Raw genomic sequence first — 19,041 nt, forward strand, 5'->3', positions numbered from 1 at the left:
AATGATGTGCTAGGAAACGTTTATCCATCAGCCTATTATTTGCCAAGATTACTGTATGAGTGTCCATTGTGATGATGACCCATGTATTTTAAGTACTGGGTCTCTGCAGACAATTCATCAACTATTTAACAGCAGAGTAAGATTTCCTCCCCCAAGATAAAAGGGGAAAAAAAAGACGCATCGATCACTGGAAATTCTCCTTCAATATTAAGGGCTGACAAAAATGAGTGAATGGCAGAGAGATGCAGTGAGATTACCATGGGAACCCACAGCTAACATCTGCATTGGCTACGTTCTAGTCTACCATCATGTATCCACACGCACTTTGAAAATTTCCAGCCTTCATTTTAATGCAGATTTCCAGCGAAATAAGGGCCATACAGCACAGGGAGATAATGTGAAATATAAAAGCATCATTCATTTAAAAAAAAAAAAAAACAAAAGAAAAGAAACAGCGAACAGATCAGTTGTCAGACAAAGACATAAATATTTAAAAAAAAAACAAACAAGCAAACCAAGGGATTTCACTGGTATTCAATGATGCATAAAATAAATTAGACGTCCTTGCCTTTTGAGGTTGTAAAAATTACAAAAAAAGAGAGAAATGTACTCCCTGTGTATGTTTCAACAGGTAGCACAAGTATCGGTTTATTTACAAATGTTCCTGGAAAATCCAAAATGGAAGATTTTCCAACAGATTTAATCATTATCTCAGAAAGCCACTTCTGACCTTTAACCTAAAATGATCTGGATGGTATTAACAAAATCTCCCTTAAATCTCCCTTAAAGACCAAAATGACCCTGCCACATGAAGAGTGAGAATACCCGCTGCCCTCAACATTGCCATGTTTTATGCCGCTGCAGATGGAAAACACACTAAAATGCTGCTGGTGGAAAAAAGGAGGAGGACAATCTGCTAACATGTGAGTAGTGTACAGTAAGAATCCTGGTAGGTTTGGTGACTTTAAAGACAGAGCTAGCATCTTTGCCCCTCCCCCACCCCCAATTGCTCAAAAGTGAGCCTCTTTAAAATGTTATGAGAGCTTGACGGCAATTTTCTGCTCCTTCTTCATCATTCTCTGGGCTTCTTTCTCCATCTTTTTCCTCTGCTGCTCCATGAAGCGCTTCTCTCTCTCAGCCATCTTCTGTTGTCTGTTTAAAAAACAAAAGCAAAACACAAAATTATAGTATAAAAAAAATAATAAAAATAATAGGTGACAGGAAGTGATGTCACACCAAAGCATGTCACCAAAAGCTAGGTCAGCTGAGAATGGGGGAAAACAAAACCCTGCTTTTTGTGCCACTGCTGACAAAGTATTATCAAACACTGCCATCTGGTGGCCATGAAATGAACATACACATTTAGAAAAGTGATGACTGCAAGAAGAAATATAATGGGCCCATTATTCTCGCTGTATTGATGTTGTGTGCAAACAGTGATGTCGCCACAGTTCGATATCATTTTATACCAGCACTGAGGGTGCGAGTACCGGCTGGCGTATTCTACTCAATGATAGGTCATCACTCAGACAAATCTTCCACATCAGTGCAAGCATAGGAAGAGAAGTCAAAACCAGAAGCAAAGAAATAGTTTTTTTTTGTTTGGGGTTTCCCACAAAGTCATCTGTATCTGTATAATCTGTGAATACCTGAACATCTGTAGTGATCATCAAATAGCAGTACAAAAACAAAAAACTAACTAACAACAATAACCCCCTGCCCCTCCCAAAAGAACAAAACAAAAAAACCCAACATTGTACACTCGTGTTCTAACTACAAAGACGTGAGGTGCACAAACAACTGAAATGCCAAAGTGCAGCTTTCGGCAGCGGATGCGAGACCACTGTTGACGTGCAGTGCCGTTCACGAGGACAAGAGACGGCGAGCATAATGGGCTCACGAGACTTCTTTGAGTTGTGTGAGATAAAAACAAATGAAAAATTAAAATACTTTTATAGAGCTATGTTGTTGTTTGTTTTTTTAATCTGAACAAATAACACCATCTATTAGAGCAGGGGTGTCAAACTTATATGAGCTGTGGGCCACTGCTGGCACTGTCATCTCATTGGCAATCCACTTTAGTGTTCAAGTAGTACAAAAAACCCCAAACAAACAAGAAAACACCCAAAAATATTTCTGAAAATACAGTGGGTTTTTTTTTTTTTTCCTTTTAATATATTGTATAACAAGACAAAATTGCAAACGTGAACGCAATTCTTTTTCCTCACTCTTAACTAACTGAAGCCATTCATTGAACTACCACATAATGGTACTCTGGTACTCTCTTTCTGGCCACACGCGTGAAAGGTCTTCTGCTATAATTTTATTCATATTTAACAAAATAAAAATGCAGGCATAAGTGTACACATTAGTTTTTGACTGCTAGCGAAAATTTTTCTCTTTACAAATAACTCTCTTACTGAACTAACATATGTTTGTACTCTCTGCCCATATTGCCTTCATATTAGATAATTTTCTGCTTATAAAAGAACTTATTTTAACATTGCACTCAGCAACAAATAAATACTCCCCAACAAAAAAAGTAACTTCAAGGACCAAACTGTATTATATTTCTAAGTCAATATAAGGGCCGCAAACACCGGTGACGTGTGCCGCAAGTGGTCCCCGGGCCGCGAGTTTGAGACCCCTGTAATAGAGGATAAGCTAAAGGAAACTAGAGGAACTAAATATGAATTAACTGCTAATAACCAGCTATGTTAACAATCTATGTTTTTTACACCAAGATTAAGAAATTCTGTTGTAAGACTGGAAGCAAAGATTTCTTATTTTTCAGTTTAGACACCTCTGTCCTCACTGGTAGGAGGTGTGAGGAAGAGATGCAAGGGACCCATGTGTTTGCATAATAAAAGGTTTGATCACTCTCTTGTTTAACATAATTTCCCCCTAGTCTGCAAAAAATTACAATTAAAAAAAAAATAAAAAATAAAAAACAGCATTTCACAGGAGGCATCTACTTGGGGTCATTTAGATGACAGCTAAGAAATCCAACTATAACCTGGTGTGCATTAACACAAGGATTGTGAATAATAATCTTTTACAACTGTGTTGTGTTGTAAAAAATGTTTTTCTGTGTAAATACAGACAGATTGTTGTATGTGGCCATGAAACCTGTTGTTGTGCATTCCTCAGTCTTTACTGCAATCAAATCTGGGTTCAATGACAATGTGTTGGAATTGTATATTAACATGGTTAATAACATAAAAAACACTCCTTGTTCCTGTTGTTGTGTCATAACTGGTTAGTTAAGGTAGCAAACTGGTATTTGCTGTATATAGAAGCAGATGAACTCTTGACCCATTTACCTGAGCACCTCCTCTGCCTCCCAGGCAGCATCAGACTCATCCTCCCAGGCATTTGTGTCCTCCTGCCAGGTGTCCATTTCACCCAGTTCAGCCTGTGGAAATTGACAGTTTGTAGTCTTATATACAGAGATAACACTATGATAACATTTTAGTCGGGAGCCTTTGATGTCTAATACATCATAAACGTCAGTTCACACAAGAGTGTTGCAAACTGCATCAAAATTTACTGAATCAGTGGAATAAGAGAAGGGGATTGGTGCATTCTTTTGAAGGCTTACTGAGTCATTCTGACATTTGGGTTTTCTAAGATTCAAGTCCTGCAGCTTTAATAATTTTTTTCACAAGCCTATTTACTGATAAAACAAGTTTTGCTTTCCTTTGATGGCCAACAACTTCTCCTGCATAATTATACAATTATTAGCATACAGAGTGTAAAACATAAACAGTCTTCCAACAATAGTGTAACTTACTGAGGGGGGAATGAAAGTCATCATATCCTGAGAGGCTGCCAACCTGCTGGAGAAGCCTGCTGAGCCATCAGGCACCAGATAGTTCAAAGGTTCCCTTTTCTTCAACACAATCTTCAATATGAAAACCAGAAAAAAAGAAGAGGAGCTTAGAGTCAAAGTAAAAGGAGTTAATGTTGAATCGCTGCTCAACTATTAATAGGAAGGACAAGCTGAGAATGGGAGATTTTCAAGCAATCACACTGTTACACTACAAAAATTGTATGTCTAGAAATGACAAACCCAACATTTTAAAAGCACTTTACTTCTGCACTCAAACAACTTCTAATCAGTGGCTGCAGGAATTATCAGGCTATGTATCAAAAGAAGACGTTTCAATCAAAAGCCATGGGTTTGGATCACAAGAAACATTTGATCGCATTCAAAGCATTAATAGCAAAACCTTTACTCTTTACTGTATCTGGATGCCTACAGAATATTTATGTCATGCTTCTTGGTTTAGACAACAGTTAAGAATTTGCTAAAAATAAACAAATAGATTTGCTAAAAACAAACAAATAGAGTTATATATTAGATGCCATTTCTTGTTATTACAGGAAATCAAAGCTAAAGTTTTAATATTGCAATGGAATACATAATTGAAACTCTGCACTGCGTGTCTCCTCTTGTTTTACATCTGCCCATTTCTAAACTGAGTAAAAAACAAAGACTAAGATCGACACTGTTTGTGCAAATTACTTCTAGATGCTACTCTTAAGTTTCTAATAGAATATACATTTTATTAACAGCCCCTCGTAAGTAGCCTGACACCAGCTACAGTTATAATATTATTCTTAGAATTTTCTGTGGCATGGATCCATTTAAAACAGTTGGAAAACAAATAGTAGCCTTTCCCTTTGAAGCGGCAACTTTTTTCCGCATCTTCATTGTATTTTGTATCATGTTTGCTTAAGTCAAACACAATAGTCACGGCTTCTTTTTTTTTTGCTATTACAGTTTTTCCTCATTTACAAAAATAACCGCTTTTCCATCTCTGACATTGTAATGACACCTACGACTCTTCAGTTAAAAAAAGCCAACCACATAAACAAACTATAAATTCCATGACATAGAGTGGCCCTATTACATTTCACCTTATTTTCTGTCATATTTACACTGGTATAATTGTGTATACTCAGCAAACATTGTCAAAGTTCACCACAATTAAGGAGCTGAGCCTCACAGGTGAAGTTTACTTAATAAAAGACAAATTTAAAGGGGTTATACACTTTCATAGACACGGCACAAACTGCTTTGACTTGTTGCAGACATACCTTCTGTGTTTTTCTGATGGTGGGAGCCATGTCTTTGAAGTAGTCCGGCTCTTCATCTACATCGTTGGGTGGAGGGGAGACATTGCCGTTGCCACCTTCAATCTTAATACTTGTAGGAGCCTCTTCATCCCAAGAGCTCCATTCCTCAATCTCTGGCTGTGCAGACAAAAATAAACTAATAAAAACACAATAGTGCCTGAAAGTTATTTGTTTATGAAAACAAGAAAATTGTGTCTCCTGTATGGCAGCCTCTTCTCAAAGCAGTTGCTGATGACTGCTGCAGTACATGCCTGTTTTGGTACAGATGATGAAAAATCCACTGTTGTTGGGAGAGTTATTTGATCACCACTGAGTTTGCGGCCCCTTCCAGTCCTGTGTTACACAATGAAATTAAACTCTCCATTATTATAAAAAGCAGAAACTGCACATTACAGAACACCACAATCAAATCTCTTTACTGTGCATTGTGACAACCTTGCATCCAGCACATGCACAAAAAAGGATCTCTAGTTGTGGTGCTGATGCATGCAAAAATCGTGGTAAATGCTGTGAGTTGCTGTGAGTTTCATAAAGCTAGAACAATATTTTTTAAATCCATATCTCCTATTTTATTTTCAAAAATATCGTAGTAGTGTAAAGATAAAGGTCTCATACATGCTGTAATGGACAATGCATTTGTGCTTACCTGCATATTAACCTTTTAAAGAAAGAAAGAAAGCTGGCTAGGCATGTGCAGATCTTAAAAAGACGGAACTGAGAGATGGCCATGATGAAATTGAGCTGGTGGGAAAGAAAAGGAAAGATTTCTGCATCTGATTTTGCAAGTACGGACATGACTTGTATGCTCCACTTGCAGCAAAGCAGACGAATATTTACACAGGACTTACAAAATCTGTAAGCGTTTATAAACGCTTAATCTCGAGAGCCGTGCCACGAGCACCTCACTGAAATACGAACCCGTATTTATTCACCATAGAATAAGACCGAGCTTAAGGCTAACGTTAACAATGCAAGTTCTTTACTCATGAAAACAACCGAGCTGTACCTACTAATAAAATATGCGTCTCTACAATCATAAAAAAGATACAAACTCACCTTATAAGATGCCAATAGACTGTATGAAAGGCAACTGCTTCCTTCTTGTGTGGCAGAAGAGACAAGTTCATTTATTTGCTAACCTCTGCTTGCTAGCTTAGCCCACAGGAAAACATATTTCTGAACCCTTTTAAACTATTCCTACGACGACACATTGGCGGTGACAGTTTAATTCACTGTTATGTCAAAACAATAGCGGTATCAGCTCCGCAACCCAGTTTTGTTTCATGACAAAAGTCCTAAATTTGTGTCGTCTCTCGTCTCTGTCCCATGGCTGCCATCTTTGAACTGGGAGGAGCAGAAACACAGGAAGCGTGATTGTGCTGTATTCAAGTGCTGTTGGAAAAAAAAGGGAGAGTATGTAATACAGGAGAGAATGGAGAAGACATGCACTGTATGGCTTTATGGCGAAGAACCTGCACTACAGATTTTATGCTGGCTTTGAGAGAGTTGATGGTCACATATAGAGAAGGTCAGTGTCTTTGTGGAGCTACAGAAAGCATATACAGCATCATAGGGTGCCAAGAAAGGAACTGTGGTATTGCATGAGGAAGTCAAAAGTGGTAGACAAGTATTTGAGGGTGATACAGGACACGTATGAGGACAGCGAGATTACATCAGACATCGGCTCTGAGCCCCTTCTTGAAAAATATTTGCATATTTCAATTTATACACGTTCAAAATGCAAACTAGAAGTATTTATAAAAATTACAACGCGCTGGTAAATATCTATAGATACTTCTCAAAAAACGTTTAGAGAGACACGCGTCTCCCTTATATTTATCCTTTATTATTGTCGTCTTGCTTGTTTGTAAACTGAACGCATCGTGACGTCATCACAAAGACCCAATCAATACACAACGCCAACGGAAGCGGCATATTTGAAATCTGGCAGTTGAAGTCGAGCCTTTTTCCCTGTGTATTGTGCTGTAATTCCCGTCGCAAGAGACTTTTTTGTGGCAGGCCTAAACACGGTGAGATGGTTTTCGCTTTACTGCACTTTAACGTCATGTTTTTAAAAGTGTTCTAATGCGTGTTTAACTTCACTTGAGTGCGCGAGTCTTCGGCACAGTGGGGAGATTTGATGAGCAAGTTATCTTGAGCAAAATTGCTACATGCTACCTAGCCGGAAAATGAGCTAGCCCCGATTGTAAACACGAAGCTATCCAGGTTTATAAGGAAAGCATTTGTTCAGTAACTTGTCTTCAACTTGTTATCTAGGTTATTTCTTGCTGCTCACCAAGTCAGCATATAGTACCTTCTAGGTATTCCTCACCTTAGAATGAGAAATCACACAAAACTGGTAACTTAATGTTAATTAAATACTGAGAATTGTCTCAGTGTTGGTTACTCCTTTAACAACAGCTCTGGATTTCTTTTTAAATGTCTGCAGTCCTAGCTCCCCATTATTAATAACTGTTAATAAACGCGTCATATTAACATTAAATTGCATTTTCTGTGCTGGATTTTGTGTTCTTGTTATTCAAGCAAAATGCTTATATTCATTTGGGCTCATTTGTTATTTGTGTTGACTGAACTCATCATTTCAGATGGAGGAAGAGGAGCACACAGACAGAAAGCAGAAACTTGCCATGCTTTATCAAAAGCTTAACAAAATTAAAAAGTATCTCAATGAAGGTAACAAAGGATTAACAAGTAGTCATGTATGCCAGATGTCTACATTGCCGTGCATAACTGTGACACTTTGTGCTTGTTACAGATGACACAGACAATATTAACCAGGTCATTGGCTCAAACTCACCCGAATCATGTCTTTCATATTTGATGGACTTGGAGAAAAAAGGAGACCCTCACTTGGATAGTAATCACCTCACCAGGCTCATTGACTTTTATACCAGGGTGTTCTCCAATATGCCACTGGGAAAACACTGTCATAATGAGAGCTACGCAAGGATGTTGGTCAGATTTGCAGAGCTGAAAGCGTGAGTAGAAATGCTGTTCTTGGTTTAATTATATTTTCATCTGTGCATTCACTGGGTCATTTATTTATTTTTTTTCTATTAGAATTCAAGATGTCAGTGAGGCAGAGCCTAACTTCAACGTGGCAAGGTCCCACAGCCAGAATTTTGCATTTGTCCACATTGCACATGCACAGTTTGAGATTTCTCAAGGTAGACATGTGATGTTTGTCCTTCAAAGCATGTGCCAGTTCTCAAGAAATGCTATGTAGAATATTTAATTTAATCTCTAACACTTTACCAGGCAACGCAAAGAGAGGCATCTACATATTGCAGAATGCTGTTCAGGTGGGTGCCCAACCGAAAGAACAGCTGGAGGCTGCTTTGCGAAGAATTCAGAATGGAAAAGCACAACTATGGAGTTCAGAGGATAAGGAAAATTTACCAGGTGAGCATTCATGTTTATCTTGTGTCATTATATACATGTTGCTGTTTGACTTGACTGTCCAGCAGTAGAAAGTAGGGCTGAACGATTATGGAAAATAATCTAATTGCGATTTTTTTGCCCCAATATTGCGATTGCGATGCGATATGCGATTATTTTTTAAGGTCTTTGTCTTCTGTATTATTAAACAAAGACAAGCAATACATCATATAGTATGGCCAATACTATATTACATTAATTTTAAACTGTTCTTTCCTGGAAGACAGACCTCTGTTATGATGACATGAGGTGATGCATGAATTGATGACTGACATTTTTATTTAACTTCTTCAATCACAACAGTATATTTGAACATACACAATAGTTTATTTTTAGCTTACAAACATCTGAGCATAAAGTGCTGACAAGGAACCCTGGTGTAAACATTAAAATGAAAGTCAGTACAATGTGCAGATTGCAGAAATATACATAAAAAAAATCAGTGGCTTTACCACACTCAGTTTTTCGACATCTGTGAACTACTAGACAGTCATTCAATTAAAAAATAATATTAAATAAATAAAACTAATAAATAAAAAATACACACATCTTACTGATCTCTGCAGTCAGTAACATTACACATAAAGTGCAAACATAATAGCAATTGTATAAACACACACACAAACACGCCTTTAAAATTTAAAGGCGTGAAATTGGACGGTCTAGTTCTGATTAGCGTCACCGCTGTCTCGGTGGAGTTTAATAAACTCGGCCGTCTGCTTCTTGCTATCTAAAATATAACCAGACACTGGTGTAAATTCTCGACTGTCTCATACTTCTGTTTAATAAGTTTTCTGTTTGACGTTTAGTCAGCTGTGTGAAAACCAAGGAGGAACCCACCCGGGGGATTAATAAAGTTTTATTTTATCTAATCTAATAACTTTAATCTCAGCCAAACCGATTTACTCACGAACAAACAAAACACTGAAAAAAGCCCAACAATAACATTTTTAGGTTGTCTAAGTGACTTATATATTACGTTTAACCCGAGCAGCGAAACTCCGCGGTGATCTGAAAATGATGTGCCGGGAATTGTGCCGTTCTCGGCCGCATCAGTAACCCTCGAGCTCCCGGCTAGCTGTCGAGCTGGTGGGTAGCAGACGCCTCTGAAAACGTCGAAGCACTTTTGCAAATATGGGATATCTTGATAAACCGAGCAGATATTTGATGTTTACACAACTACTTTCTCGCCTGAAAATATGTTAAAAGTTTATTTTGTGACCCAGAAAGATTAGTATGAGTAATTTTAAAACTTAGTAGCGGCCGCCATTGCTGGAAACTGGAGTTTGGCTGGGCCGCGCTATGAATTCTGGGATATGGTAGTAATTTGGACAGCTTTATAATCGCAGTATAATCGCAGCCTTTGTGGTTAGAAAATTGCACTTGATCATGTCGCGATATTATCGCAAATGCGATATATCGTTCAGCCCTAGTAGAAAGTCACAATAGAGCTCAAATGTAATAATGCCCTTTTCCCAATCATGCTTTTCTCTTCTAAATATTTTGTGTTTTCTTTCTGTCAGTACCAAACAGTGATGCACAGGACTCTGTCAAAAAAGGCTCAGAGTTACAAAAAGTAAGCAGAACGTCAGATGGGACAGGTGACTTGCAGCTCTCAAGTATTTTTAGTTCGGGGTAAGAATAAAGTGGTTCTCAACCTCCCAGAAGGCTTTTTCTAAGGGGGAACATCTGACATTTTTTGTTCTCTGTCCTTCAGGAGGGACTCCCTTGGTGGAGCACCAGATGACCAACTACCAGGCTGGAGGACAGGATCTCAGCGCAAGAGAGCAGTTGGAATGGTCTGTGGGGTTTGTTTGTTTGTTTGTTTGTTTGTTTGTTTTTTCACTTGAAACTGTTCCGTGTTACCCATTACCAAAAGGTCTTTGAGGATCCCAAGTTCTGCTCTTACATTTTTGCTTTGTAGCCAGCAAGAGTTCCCATAGTACCTTTCTCTATCCCAGAAAAGGATGATGATGATGACTACAATAATAGCAGGGTCTCCAAAGGAAGCGATGCATCAATCCCCACAAGTTTGTCCAGGTATGTTTATGTTTATTTATTTTGGTTAAAATGTAGTGAATGTAGGCAGGGGGTGGGATGATCTGAGAAATACAATTGAAATATATGTAATTAAGTGAATTTACTTTGCGTGTAATGTCCTGCAGTGTCAATGAAACCTATATCAGGTTTGTTCATGCTTAATTTGTGTCACTGTCTTAGGCAAACATCTGGTTCAAATATGAACCCAATATTTGGGCTATCCTCCTCAAAGAACAGTGCTGTGGATCGGGATATAGTGTGTGTTCAAGTGAGTACAAATAAACGTATTTGTACCTCTCAAATTCCACACTTGGTGGCTTTCGTTTCTAATGATCTGTTGTGTGAAGAACCTTAGCTTGAGCCAAAGAAAGAAATGTTGAATCCTTTTGTGCGTGTGTGTGTGTGTGTGTGTGTGTGTGTGTGTGTGTGTGTGTGTGTGTGTGTTCTCAGCAACCAGCTCTTAGTCCAGAGAAATCCACCTGGGAGGACCAGGCAGCCATAGACTCAACCACAACTCTCCTTCACACATGTTACACAAAGAACGCCTCAAGAATGGAAGGTACTACATTACATATTTCCATGTGGAATCTTATTTTCTATAGTTGTGTGAATGAAAGACACTGTGTCCCCTTCTCTGTTTTCATGACTGTTTTCCTTTCTAGCAGATGTAACTTACAATTTCGATCAGGTCATCAATTCCAACTCTCCCGAGTCATGTTGGGCATACCTGACTAACCTGGAGAAGAGAGGGAACCCTCACACAGACATCAACCTTCTGAATAAGCTCAAGGACTGTTACTCTAAAGTTTTCTTCAAGCTGCCAGTCAGACAATACAGCAAAAATGCCACCTACGCCAGAATACTAGTCCGATATGCAGAACTAAAAGGGTGAGTGCCCTATCATATCATTCACAATAATACCAATATAAATTGTTATAAAAGTGTTAAATCATGATATCAATGATTCGTTGGAGCCATGCGTTTATGTTTCTCAGTGGGCAAAACAATGAGACAAAGCCAAGCATGTCTCAGCCACATGCCAGCCTCCTAATTTAACAGCTTTCAACAAAGCACAGTACTCTGCTAAATTTCTGCTAAAGGTGGGAACAAGATTTTTAGATTTGAATCTTATTATGTGGCTCCTAAAGAGTTGCAAGGTTGTTATTTATTTTTTTTTATGTTAAATTAAAAATTGTTAAGTTATACTTTTACTTGGAGTTACAAGGAATACACTACCTGGGCTGCTTTTGCACTTACATTTGACTTATCCTCTGGATATAATGCTGTCGTTATGGTTGCATTGGTACTGCTAGCACCTTGTGGCAATAAATTCACACTTTGAATTAGGTTATCACTGGAAAAACAAAGATGGAAAAGGCAATGCATTTTGTTTTAACTAATAAATCTTCTGCCTGCAAGCTGCAATCACTGATAAAACATAATATAATTTATATCTTTATTGCAAGTTTCCTTGAAATGTTGTGAAATGATCGGTAGTCACCTGAAATGGTTTTCCAACAGTCTTGAAGGAGTTCCCAGAGATGCTGAACATGTGTTGGCCCTTTTGCCTTCAGTCTGCGGTCCATTTCATCCCAAACCATCTTAATTGGTTTAGATCAGCTGGTCCTACCAAATGTAAACCAGATGGGATGGAATGTCGCTGCAGGATGCTGTGGTGGCCAAGTTGGTTCAGTGTGCCTTCATTTTGGAGTAAATCCCCAACAGTGTCACCAGCAAAGCACCCACACACCATCACACCACCACCTCCGTACTTCACGATGGAAACCATGCATGTGGAGATGATCTGTTCACCTTTTCTGCGTCACCCAAAGGTGGAACCAAAGATCTTGAATTTGGATCTCAAATTTGGACTCACCAGACCAAGCACAGATTTCCACTAGTCTAATGTCCATTCCCTATGTTTCTTGGCCCAAACTAATCTCTTCTGCTTGTTGCTTTTCTTAGTAGCTGTTTGACCCTAAAGACCTGATTGAGTCTTGCCTGAACAGTTGACGTAGAAATGTGTCTAGTAGAACTCTATGTGGCATTTATCTGCTCTAATCTGTTGTGCTGTTAACTTGTGGTTTCTGAGGCTAGTGACTCGAATGACTTTATCCTCAGCAGCAGAGGTGAATCTTGGTCTTCCTTTCCTGGGGCGGTCCTTGTGTGAGCCAGTTTCATCATAGCGCTTGATAATTTTTGCGACTGTACTTGAGGACACAGTCAAAGTTTAAGCAATTTTCCAGACTGACTGACCTTCAGTTCTTAAAGTAATGATGGACTGTCATTTCTCTTTACTTAGCTGATTTGTCCTTGCCATAATATGAATTCTAACAGTTGTCAAATAGAGCTGTCAGCTGTGTACCGACCTGACTTCTGCACAGCACAACAGATGGTCCCAACCCCATTAAGAGGGAAAGAAATTACACAGTGAAACGCTGACAAGGCACAACTGTGAAGTGAAAACCATTTCAGGTGACTACATCATGAAACCCACTGACAGAAGACCAAGGTTTTGCAGTGCTGTCAACTGTCCACATAGCCTTTCAGTCCCACCAAAAAAAAGCATTGGCACAACCAAATGATAGCTATCAGTACTGCTCTTTAAGTGTATCATTGTTTCCTTTTTCTTCTGGAGGATCGAGGATCCAGATGAAGCACAGGACCACTTCATAGTTGCAAGATCCAACTGCAAAGCCTTTGCCTTTGTCCACATAGCACATGCCCAGTTTGAGGTCTCTCAAGGTATGTAATTTTCTGGAACCACATTCTCAAAACAAAAAGCTGAAAATAAGGAGCAACTCGTACAAATAAGGACATTGTTTTGCACAACTTCAAGACTCCTCCTTGAAGAATTTAAATTTAAAGGTGGCACCACTTTGGAAAAATAATAGGTAGTCCAGAGCGGCAATGTACTGCTGTAAAAGCAACTAATTAAGTCGGTGCTTTAGAAAAACAGTATTGCCATAACTGAAGCCAGTTGCTGTAGTGTAACTTTATTACAGAAAGATCATTGTAATCAGTAATCACAATGTCTTTAATAAATGTCTATCTCAGTGTAATCTGTTACAATAAGGTCCCATATACACCTGGAAGAAACATGATTTTTGTCTAGATCTGATCGATGGATCACTATGTCTGCATAGTTTATTCAAAATGCATGCCAAACATTTGCTAGCGAGTGAAAAGTTTTGTCTGTATTTTGTGTTGTTTAGCCATAAGAATGTCTACTAATCAATCAATCGTTCATTAAAACATAATTGAAGTGCCATTTATTTATGCCCCTACTATCCTCTTTTTAGGTAATGTCAACAAAGCAACTTCAATTCTGCACAAAGCCCACACTTTAAATGCGAAGCCAGCCGAGCTCCTGGACATGGCCATACATAACCTTAAAGCTGGAGAGAAACGGCTACTGCCCACCAGTGAGGAGGACCCTCCCACAGGTAGAGATCTAAGTCAGTTCATTGTATGGGTCAAAACTTGAACATGCTTTTAAATTTAAATTAAATTTAAATACATTGTTATTTTTTAAATGCATTATATATTTTCCAAATTTCTTTTAGATTTGCAAGCAAGTGCTCCCGTAATGTCTGCATGTGGTGGAATCCAGGAAGTACAGCTTCCTGCTCGGGTCCCTGTCAGACGTTCGGTAGAGCAGCCTAAACCTGCGAGCAGGGAGCCTTTATCGGAGTGGAAGATCCCAACTTCCATCAACCGGCATGTTTCTCCTGAGGTCTGATGGCCCTTTTTAAATCTACTGCTAAATTTTTAGATACACTGATTTTAGTTTGTTTTTTTTCTACATGCAAGCTGGTGTTAGCTTATGTCTTCCCTGTGAAATATCCAAAGACTTGGTGGGTGTTTATTATCTTCACTTAGAACATGTATGTAAACATTTATTTTGATTATGTCTCAAAACCTTAAACGTTTTTTTTGTTGTTGTTTTTTTTCCCCCTTATAAGGTTAAACAGACAACACCCCCTGAACCTAGACCCATTCCTCGTCTGGCAGAATCTTTCCTTACACCATCCCTCCAACTTCCATCCAAAGCTAACTCACAAACAGTCTGCGAAACGCCTAACAGCAATAGATATCCAGCTGCTAACAGGTAATACTCTGACTTGGGTATTTGTGAAATCTCTCTTTAAATATGCAGCATAAGCAAAAGTGTTTTTTCATATCTGTAATTCTGCTCTTTAGTTTCCATTGGGAACGGTATTTAAATATATGCTTTATTGTAGGGTGCTAAAAAGTTGCGCTAAAAGTCAATTCTACTTCAAATCAATAAGCTAATACTTTTGTATTCTAGAATATTTCTATTGAAATAAAATGTCACACTCTGCATGCCTGTATTTGTCCCCTCTCAGCTTCATTACTCCTGTTGTAAAGAGAGGCCCTGAAGTGTCTTCCTCTGCAGCAGCGGCACACAGAGCTGGGCCTGCTCAGCAGCCATGCACACCTCTAAATCAAACGTTGTGTGCCCAGACACCACAGGTATATGTTCATGCCCTCCTTTTGGTTTTGTCTTATACATTAAAAAAAACCAACAACATACTGTGGAGTTTTTTGTTGCTGTTTTGTTTTGTTTGTTTTTAATTAAAGATTTTAGATGTGTGTGGGGAAAAGCACTTGATAGTATAAACATTTTTTTTCCCCAGCTTGACTGAACAGTAAACAGTTACTTGAATGCCAAGTAGACAGAGTTCAGTCAGTTGGAAATATCAGCAGTAATTTAAATACTACTCTCAACTTTAATGGGAAACTGTATCTTTGTTTGGATCTCATTTTAGGCTTCCCTCAGTGCGTTGTCCAATGAATCCATTACGATTAAGGGGAAGCAGTTCTTCATTCTGAAGATGATTGGACGCGGGGGATCGAGTAAGGTAACAACAGTGTTAAGGAGTTCCCATAATGCCAAAAACATTTCACCACAGTCTGACAGTCCAGTCGGCCTCTAATCTTGTATTTTAAACAACTGCTTGTTTTCCCCCTCCAGGTTTACCAGGTGCTCGATCATAAAAAGCAGCTGTATGCAGTGAAATATGTGAACCTCGAGGAGGCCGACGCCCAGACTATAGAGAGTTACAAAAATGAAATTGAACATCTGAACCACCTGCAGCAGTACAGCGACCAGATTATAAAGCTCTATGACTAGTGAGTGCACAGCCTATCCAGAAATTATTTTTTAAATTAGGCAGCCTTTTTTCTATTGTTTACCTGAAGTATACATCTCTGCCTCAATAAATGTCCTGATGGTTGTGTTTTTTGTGGGTTGTGTTTGTTTCTTTCAGTGAAATAACCAACAGCTACATCTACATGTTGATGGAGTGTGGAAACTTGGATCTGAACACTTGGTTGCGAAAGCGCAAAACTGTGAACCCTCTAGAGAGGAAGTTCTACTGGAAGAACATGCTGGAGGCCGTCCACACCATCCACAAACACGGTTCATTTCTCTTGTGCCTCCCACTATCAGTTGACTACCACTTTCAGTGTTGTTCAAATGTCATAAATGTCATAGTAACTGATGGTCACTGCTAACCACTGCATGTGTGTTCTGTATAGGAATTATCCACAGCGACTTGAAACCAGCTAACTTCGTCATAGTGAATGCTTCGCTGAAACTGATCGATTTTGGCATCGCAAACAGAATCCAACCAGATGTAACGAGCATCATGAAGGATTCACAAGTAAGTCATACTAATTAATACACTGAACCTCTCGTGTGTCATGTCAGCTTGGGTCCCAAGCAATCAAACTACAAAGGAATGAAATTGCTGGAAAACAATCTGGTGGACTCTAGAGGGGTGATGATATCTGTGCTAGACTGTCCAGTATAGCCTGATAGTCAGACATTTTCTGGTTAGCATGGTCAATGTCTGCATACTTCCAGTCCCAGGCTACAAATGGTATCTGTTCCAGAGTCTTTCAGATAAGATAGATGGAGGGCCACGGTCATTTCTTCCAATAGACCAGCAGATGTTTTGACATCGCAGGAAAAAGCACATTGAATTAATAACACAGATGTATGAATGAGTGCATTCCACTAAGGTGCGGCCCAGATGCTTGTCGGCCTGTGATCATGGCCTACTGGGAAAGTTACAGCAACAGAGCCATTGTTAAAGAAATTTATTTCACCTGTGTGGGTTTTTTTTTTTTTTTTTTGAGGATTTTTTTCTTCTTCTTCTTTTGCTTTAATAAATCAAAATCTCTGCAGGGGTGGTGTCCTAAGTATATTGTAGCATCTTTGAAACGACCTGCTGAAGTTCAAAAAACAGAATGGTCTTTAAAGGAAAGAGAGAGAGAATATCTAGTGAGCGGCTTTTCACTGGGTAAAAATGCTAATCAGAGGAAGGCTGAAGCAGAGCTAAAACGGCAACTCTTCAGACACTGGATGAAGTCAGGGATTGCACCAAGATACAGAAGAATGATTTTGAACTTCAAACCATGCAAAGCAACTCTAAATGAGCATACTGTGAGGGACAACAGAAAATGACAGTTTTCTGATTTAAGTTCTGTTAAATAAGTTGAAGCTGCAGCTCAGCTTAAGGATGTCAATCAGTTGGGAAAAATGGCTTAACATGTGTAACACGTAATCATTTGTCAACACAGGTAGGAACTCTGAACTATATGCCCCCTGAAGCCATCAAAGACACGTCATCCCAGACAGGAAAAGCACGCTCAAAGGTGTGTTACTTTCGTTTTTACTGATTTGACAGAGTCACTAACCAAACCGAGAATGCAACAGTAGGTAAGACACCTTCTGCTAATTTTGTTCAACAGATCAGCCCCAAAGGTGATGTGTGGTCCCTCGGATGTATTCTGTACTGTATGACTTACGGGAAGACTCCGTTCCAAAGCATCACCAACCAGATCAGCAAGCTGCACGCCATCATCGATCCCTCCCATAAAATAGAGTTTCCTGACATCTCGGAGAAGGATTTGCTCGATGTGTTGAAGGTGAAACGATGCCATAGATGGGACTTCTGTGTTACAGTTTTACACACATTAAAATGAGACTCTGTCCAATCAATTGTTGATGAGTCTTTATTAGAAGTGTTACTGAGGTCATGTAAAATAAAAATATTCAGCTTTTGTTTTGTTTGTTTTTTGTTTTTTTTCCTTTTACCAGAGATGCTTGGTACGAAACCCCAGAGAGAGAATTGCCATTGCAGAACTGCTGGAGCATCCGTATCTGCAGCTCAAACCACAAGCATCACCTGAACACGGTACATGTACATCAATCAGTAACAAGTTTGTGTACTAAGAAGATGCCAGGTTAACGTTAGAAATTCACCTGTACTCTGTTCCAGAATATCCTTCTAACAACGATCTTAAGAAGATCCTGACAGACCTCGCAGCCCTCCAGTCTCCAAACAGCATCATTCGAGCTGCTAATGTAAGAATAACTTCCCAAAATTTCTTCTCAGACTTCTTAAACAAGTTTCTGAAGCGCTAACTTTGCTCTCTCATCGTCACAGAATTTGGCAAGAATGTGCAGCAGTGGCAGGAAGCTGGATGTTGCAGAGTGTGCAAAGTCATCATCTTAACTGCCCTGGAAAATGTGTTGTGGCTGATTTGGTTCTTTTAAACCACTCATAACCACTAAAGTTTCCCTTTTTTTGTGAGATAAACAAAGCAATATCTTTGTTTTTCTTGAAACAAAATAGCACATTGTTTCATTTTTACTCATTAGTAAATATAAGCACAAGCCATTTAGCCATCATTAAAACTACTTGTTTAGTGTTGTGTTGTTTAAATCACCAAAAGAACCCCCCAAAAGCTCTGACCTGTAGTCAGAGATGCCAGACATTTGGCAGTGGCTCATTTGGATCCTGTCGGTTGCAGGATGGACTTTCAGTCCCATGGGAATTGACTGGCTTGTTTCAGTGCATCCTGTGAATGCTGTTTCAGATTCTGAGGAGATCAGGAAAAAACTTTGTGTCTGTGTGTTTTTGAACCCTTCCTGAGCAGTTTCAGGGAGTGCTGTTGCCATTACAGGATGTGCTTGGTCTGCAACAGAATTTATGTGGGTAGTACCTTTCAGAAATCCACACGAATGGTAGAATCTCTAAGTGTTACTCACTTAAGTTTGTTTTAATGTTTTGGCTTATCAGTTTGTGCAGTATAGTATAATACAATAAACATACTATATTGTACCATAAGAGTTTGTGCTTTGTTTTTTTCCATTGACATGTAGAAACTTTTTTTCTTGAACCTGAAGCTTCTTCCTGTGAGGGCAGTAATACTATCGAGTTGTAATACAAATGCTTTACACACAAATGTAGAAATTTTCATATACTATTGTAAAAAATACTTATACATTTGTACCGTGAGTTGATAAATAAAATAATATATGAAATACATATGAATATATATAAATGAATTACATCACAGGGA

At 38.8% G+C, this 19,041-nt stretch overlaps 2 protein-coding genes across 4 annotated transcripts; one reads left to right on the plus strand and one right to left on the minus strand.

Moving 5' to 3' along the window:
* On the minus strand, window positions 1–6,483 carry ebag9 (estrogen receptor binding site associated antigen 9). Its single transcript, XM_085422525.1, has 7 exons — window positions 6,199–6,483; window positions 5,789–5,883; window positions 5,394–5,475; window positions 5,104–5,259; window positions 3,794–3,904; window positions 3,324–3,415; window positions 1–1,152 (listed from the first exon to the last, which is right to left on the minus strand). The coding sequence occupies exons 2-7, from the start codon at window positions 5,869–5,871 to the stop codon at window positions 1,035–1,037; spliced, it is 642 nt and encodes a 213-aa protein (XP_085278651.1). The 5' UTR covers window positions 5,872–5,883; window positions 6,199–6,483; the 3' UTR covers window positions 1–1,034.
* Window positions 6,484–6,542: 59 nt separating this feature from the next.
* ttk (ttk protein kinase) lies at window positions 6,543–18,806 on the plus strand. 3 transcript variants are annotated; one of them, XM_085422523.1, is made up of 25 exons: window positions 6,543–6,670; window positions 7,749–7,836; window positions 7,919–8,141; window positions 8,224–8,330; window positions 8,422–8,565; window positions 10,125–10,236; window positions 10,319–10,400; window positions 10,526–10,641; window positions 10,822–10,909; window positions 11,092–11,200; window positions 11,304–11,529; window positions 13,280–13,386; window positions 13,944–14,087; window positions 14,208–14,377; window positions 14,607–14,752; window positions 15,012–15,138; window positions 15,435–15,527; window positions 15,641–15,798; window positions 15,936–16,087; window positions 16,207–16,331; window positions 17,254–17,328; window positions 17,425–17,601; window positions 17,774–17,870; window positions 17,955–18,040; window positions 18,123–18,806. In XM_085422523.1, the coding sequence occupies exons 2-25, from the start codon at window positions 7,749–7,751 to the stop codon at window positions 18,189–18,191; spliced, it is 3,021 nt and encodes a 1,006-aa protein (XP_085278649.1). In that variant the 5' UTR covers window positions 6,543–6,670; the 3' UTR covers window positions 18,192–18,806. The 3 variants fall into 3 exon arrangements, with proteins under 3 accessions (XP_085278649.1, XP_085278648.1, XP_085278650.1); XM_085422522.1 differs by lacking the exon at window positions 6,543–6,670 and adding an exon at window positions 7,043–7,172; XM_085422524.1 differs by lacking the exon at window positions 6,543–6,670 and adding an exon at window positions 7,043–7,172 and having other exon boundaries at window positions 11,307–11,529.
* Window positions 18,807–19,041: the final 235 nt, after the last annotated feature.

This window comes from Rhamphochromis longiceps, linkage group LG11 (genome assembly GCF_057381845.1).
Source record: "Rhamphochromis longiceps isolate RC_006_pf linkage group LG11, R_longiceps_female_GT1.1, whole genome shotgun sequence".
NCBI classification, from domain to species: Eukaryota; Metazoa; Chordata; class Actinopteri; order Cichliformes; family Cichlidae; genus Rhamphochromis; species Rhamphochromis longiceps.

Coding starts and splice junctions, on each gene's coding strand:
- ebag9 (XM_085422525.1), bottom strand. CDS start 5,871: ATGGCCATCTCTCAGTTCCGTCTTTTTAAGATCTGCACATGCCTAGCC. Junction 5,260..5,393: donor CATCATCTGTACCAAAACAG/GCATGTACTGCA, acceptor TTGTCTGCACAG/CCAGAGATTGAGGAATGGAG. Junction 3,416..3,793: donor TGACTTTCATTCCCCCCTCA/GTAAGTTACACT, acceptor CAATTTCCACAG/GCTGAACTGGGTGAAATGGA.
- ttk (XM_085422523.1), top strand. CDS start 7,749: ATGGAGGAAGAGGAGCACACAGACAGAAAGCAGAAACTTGCCATGCTT. Junction 7,837..7,918: donor TAAAAAGTATCTCAATGAAG/GTAACAAAGGAT, acceptor TGCTTGTTACAG/ATGACACAGACAATATTAAC. Junction 14,753..15,011: donor AGATATCCAGCTGCTAACAG/GTAATACTCTGA, acceptor GTCCCCTCTCAG/CTTCATTACTCCTGTTGTAA.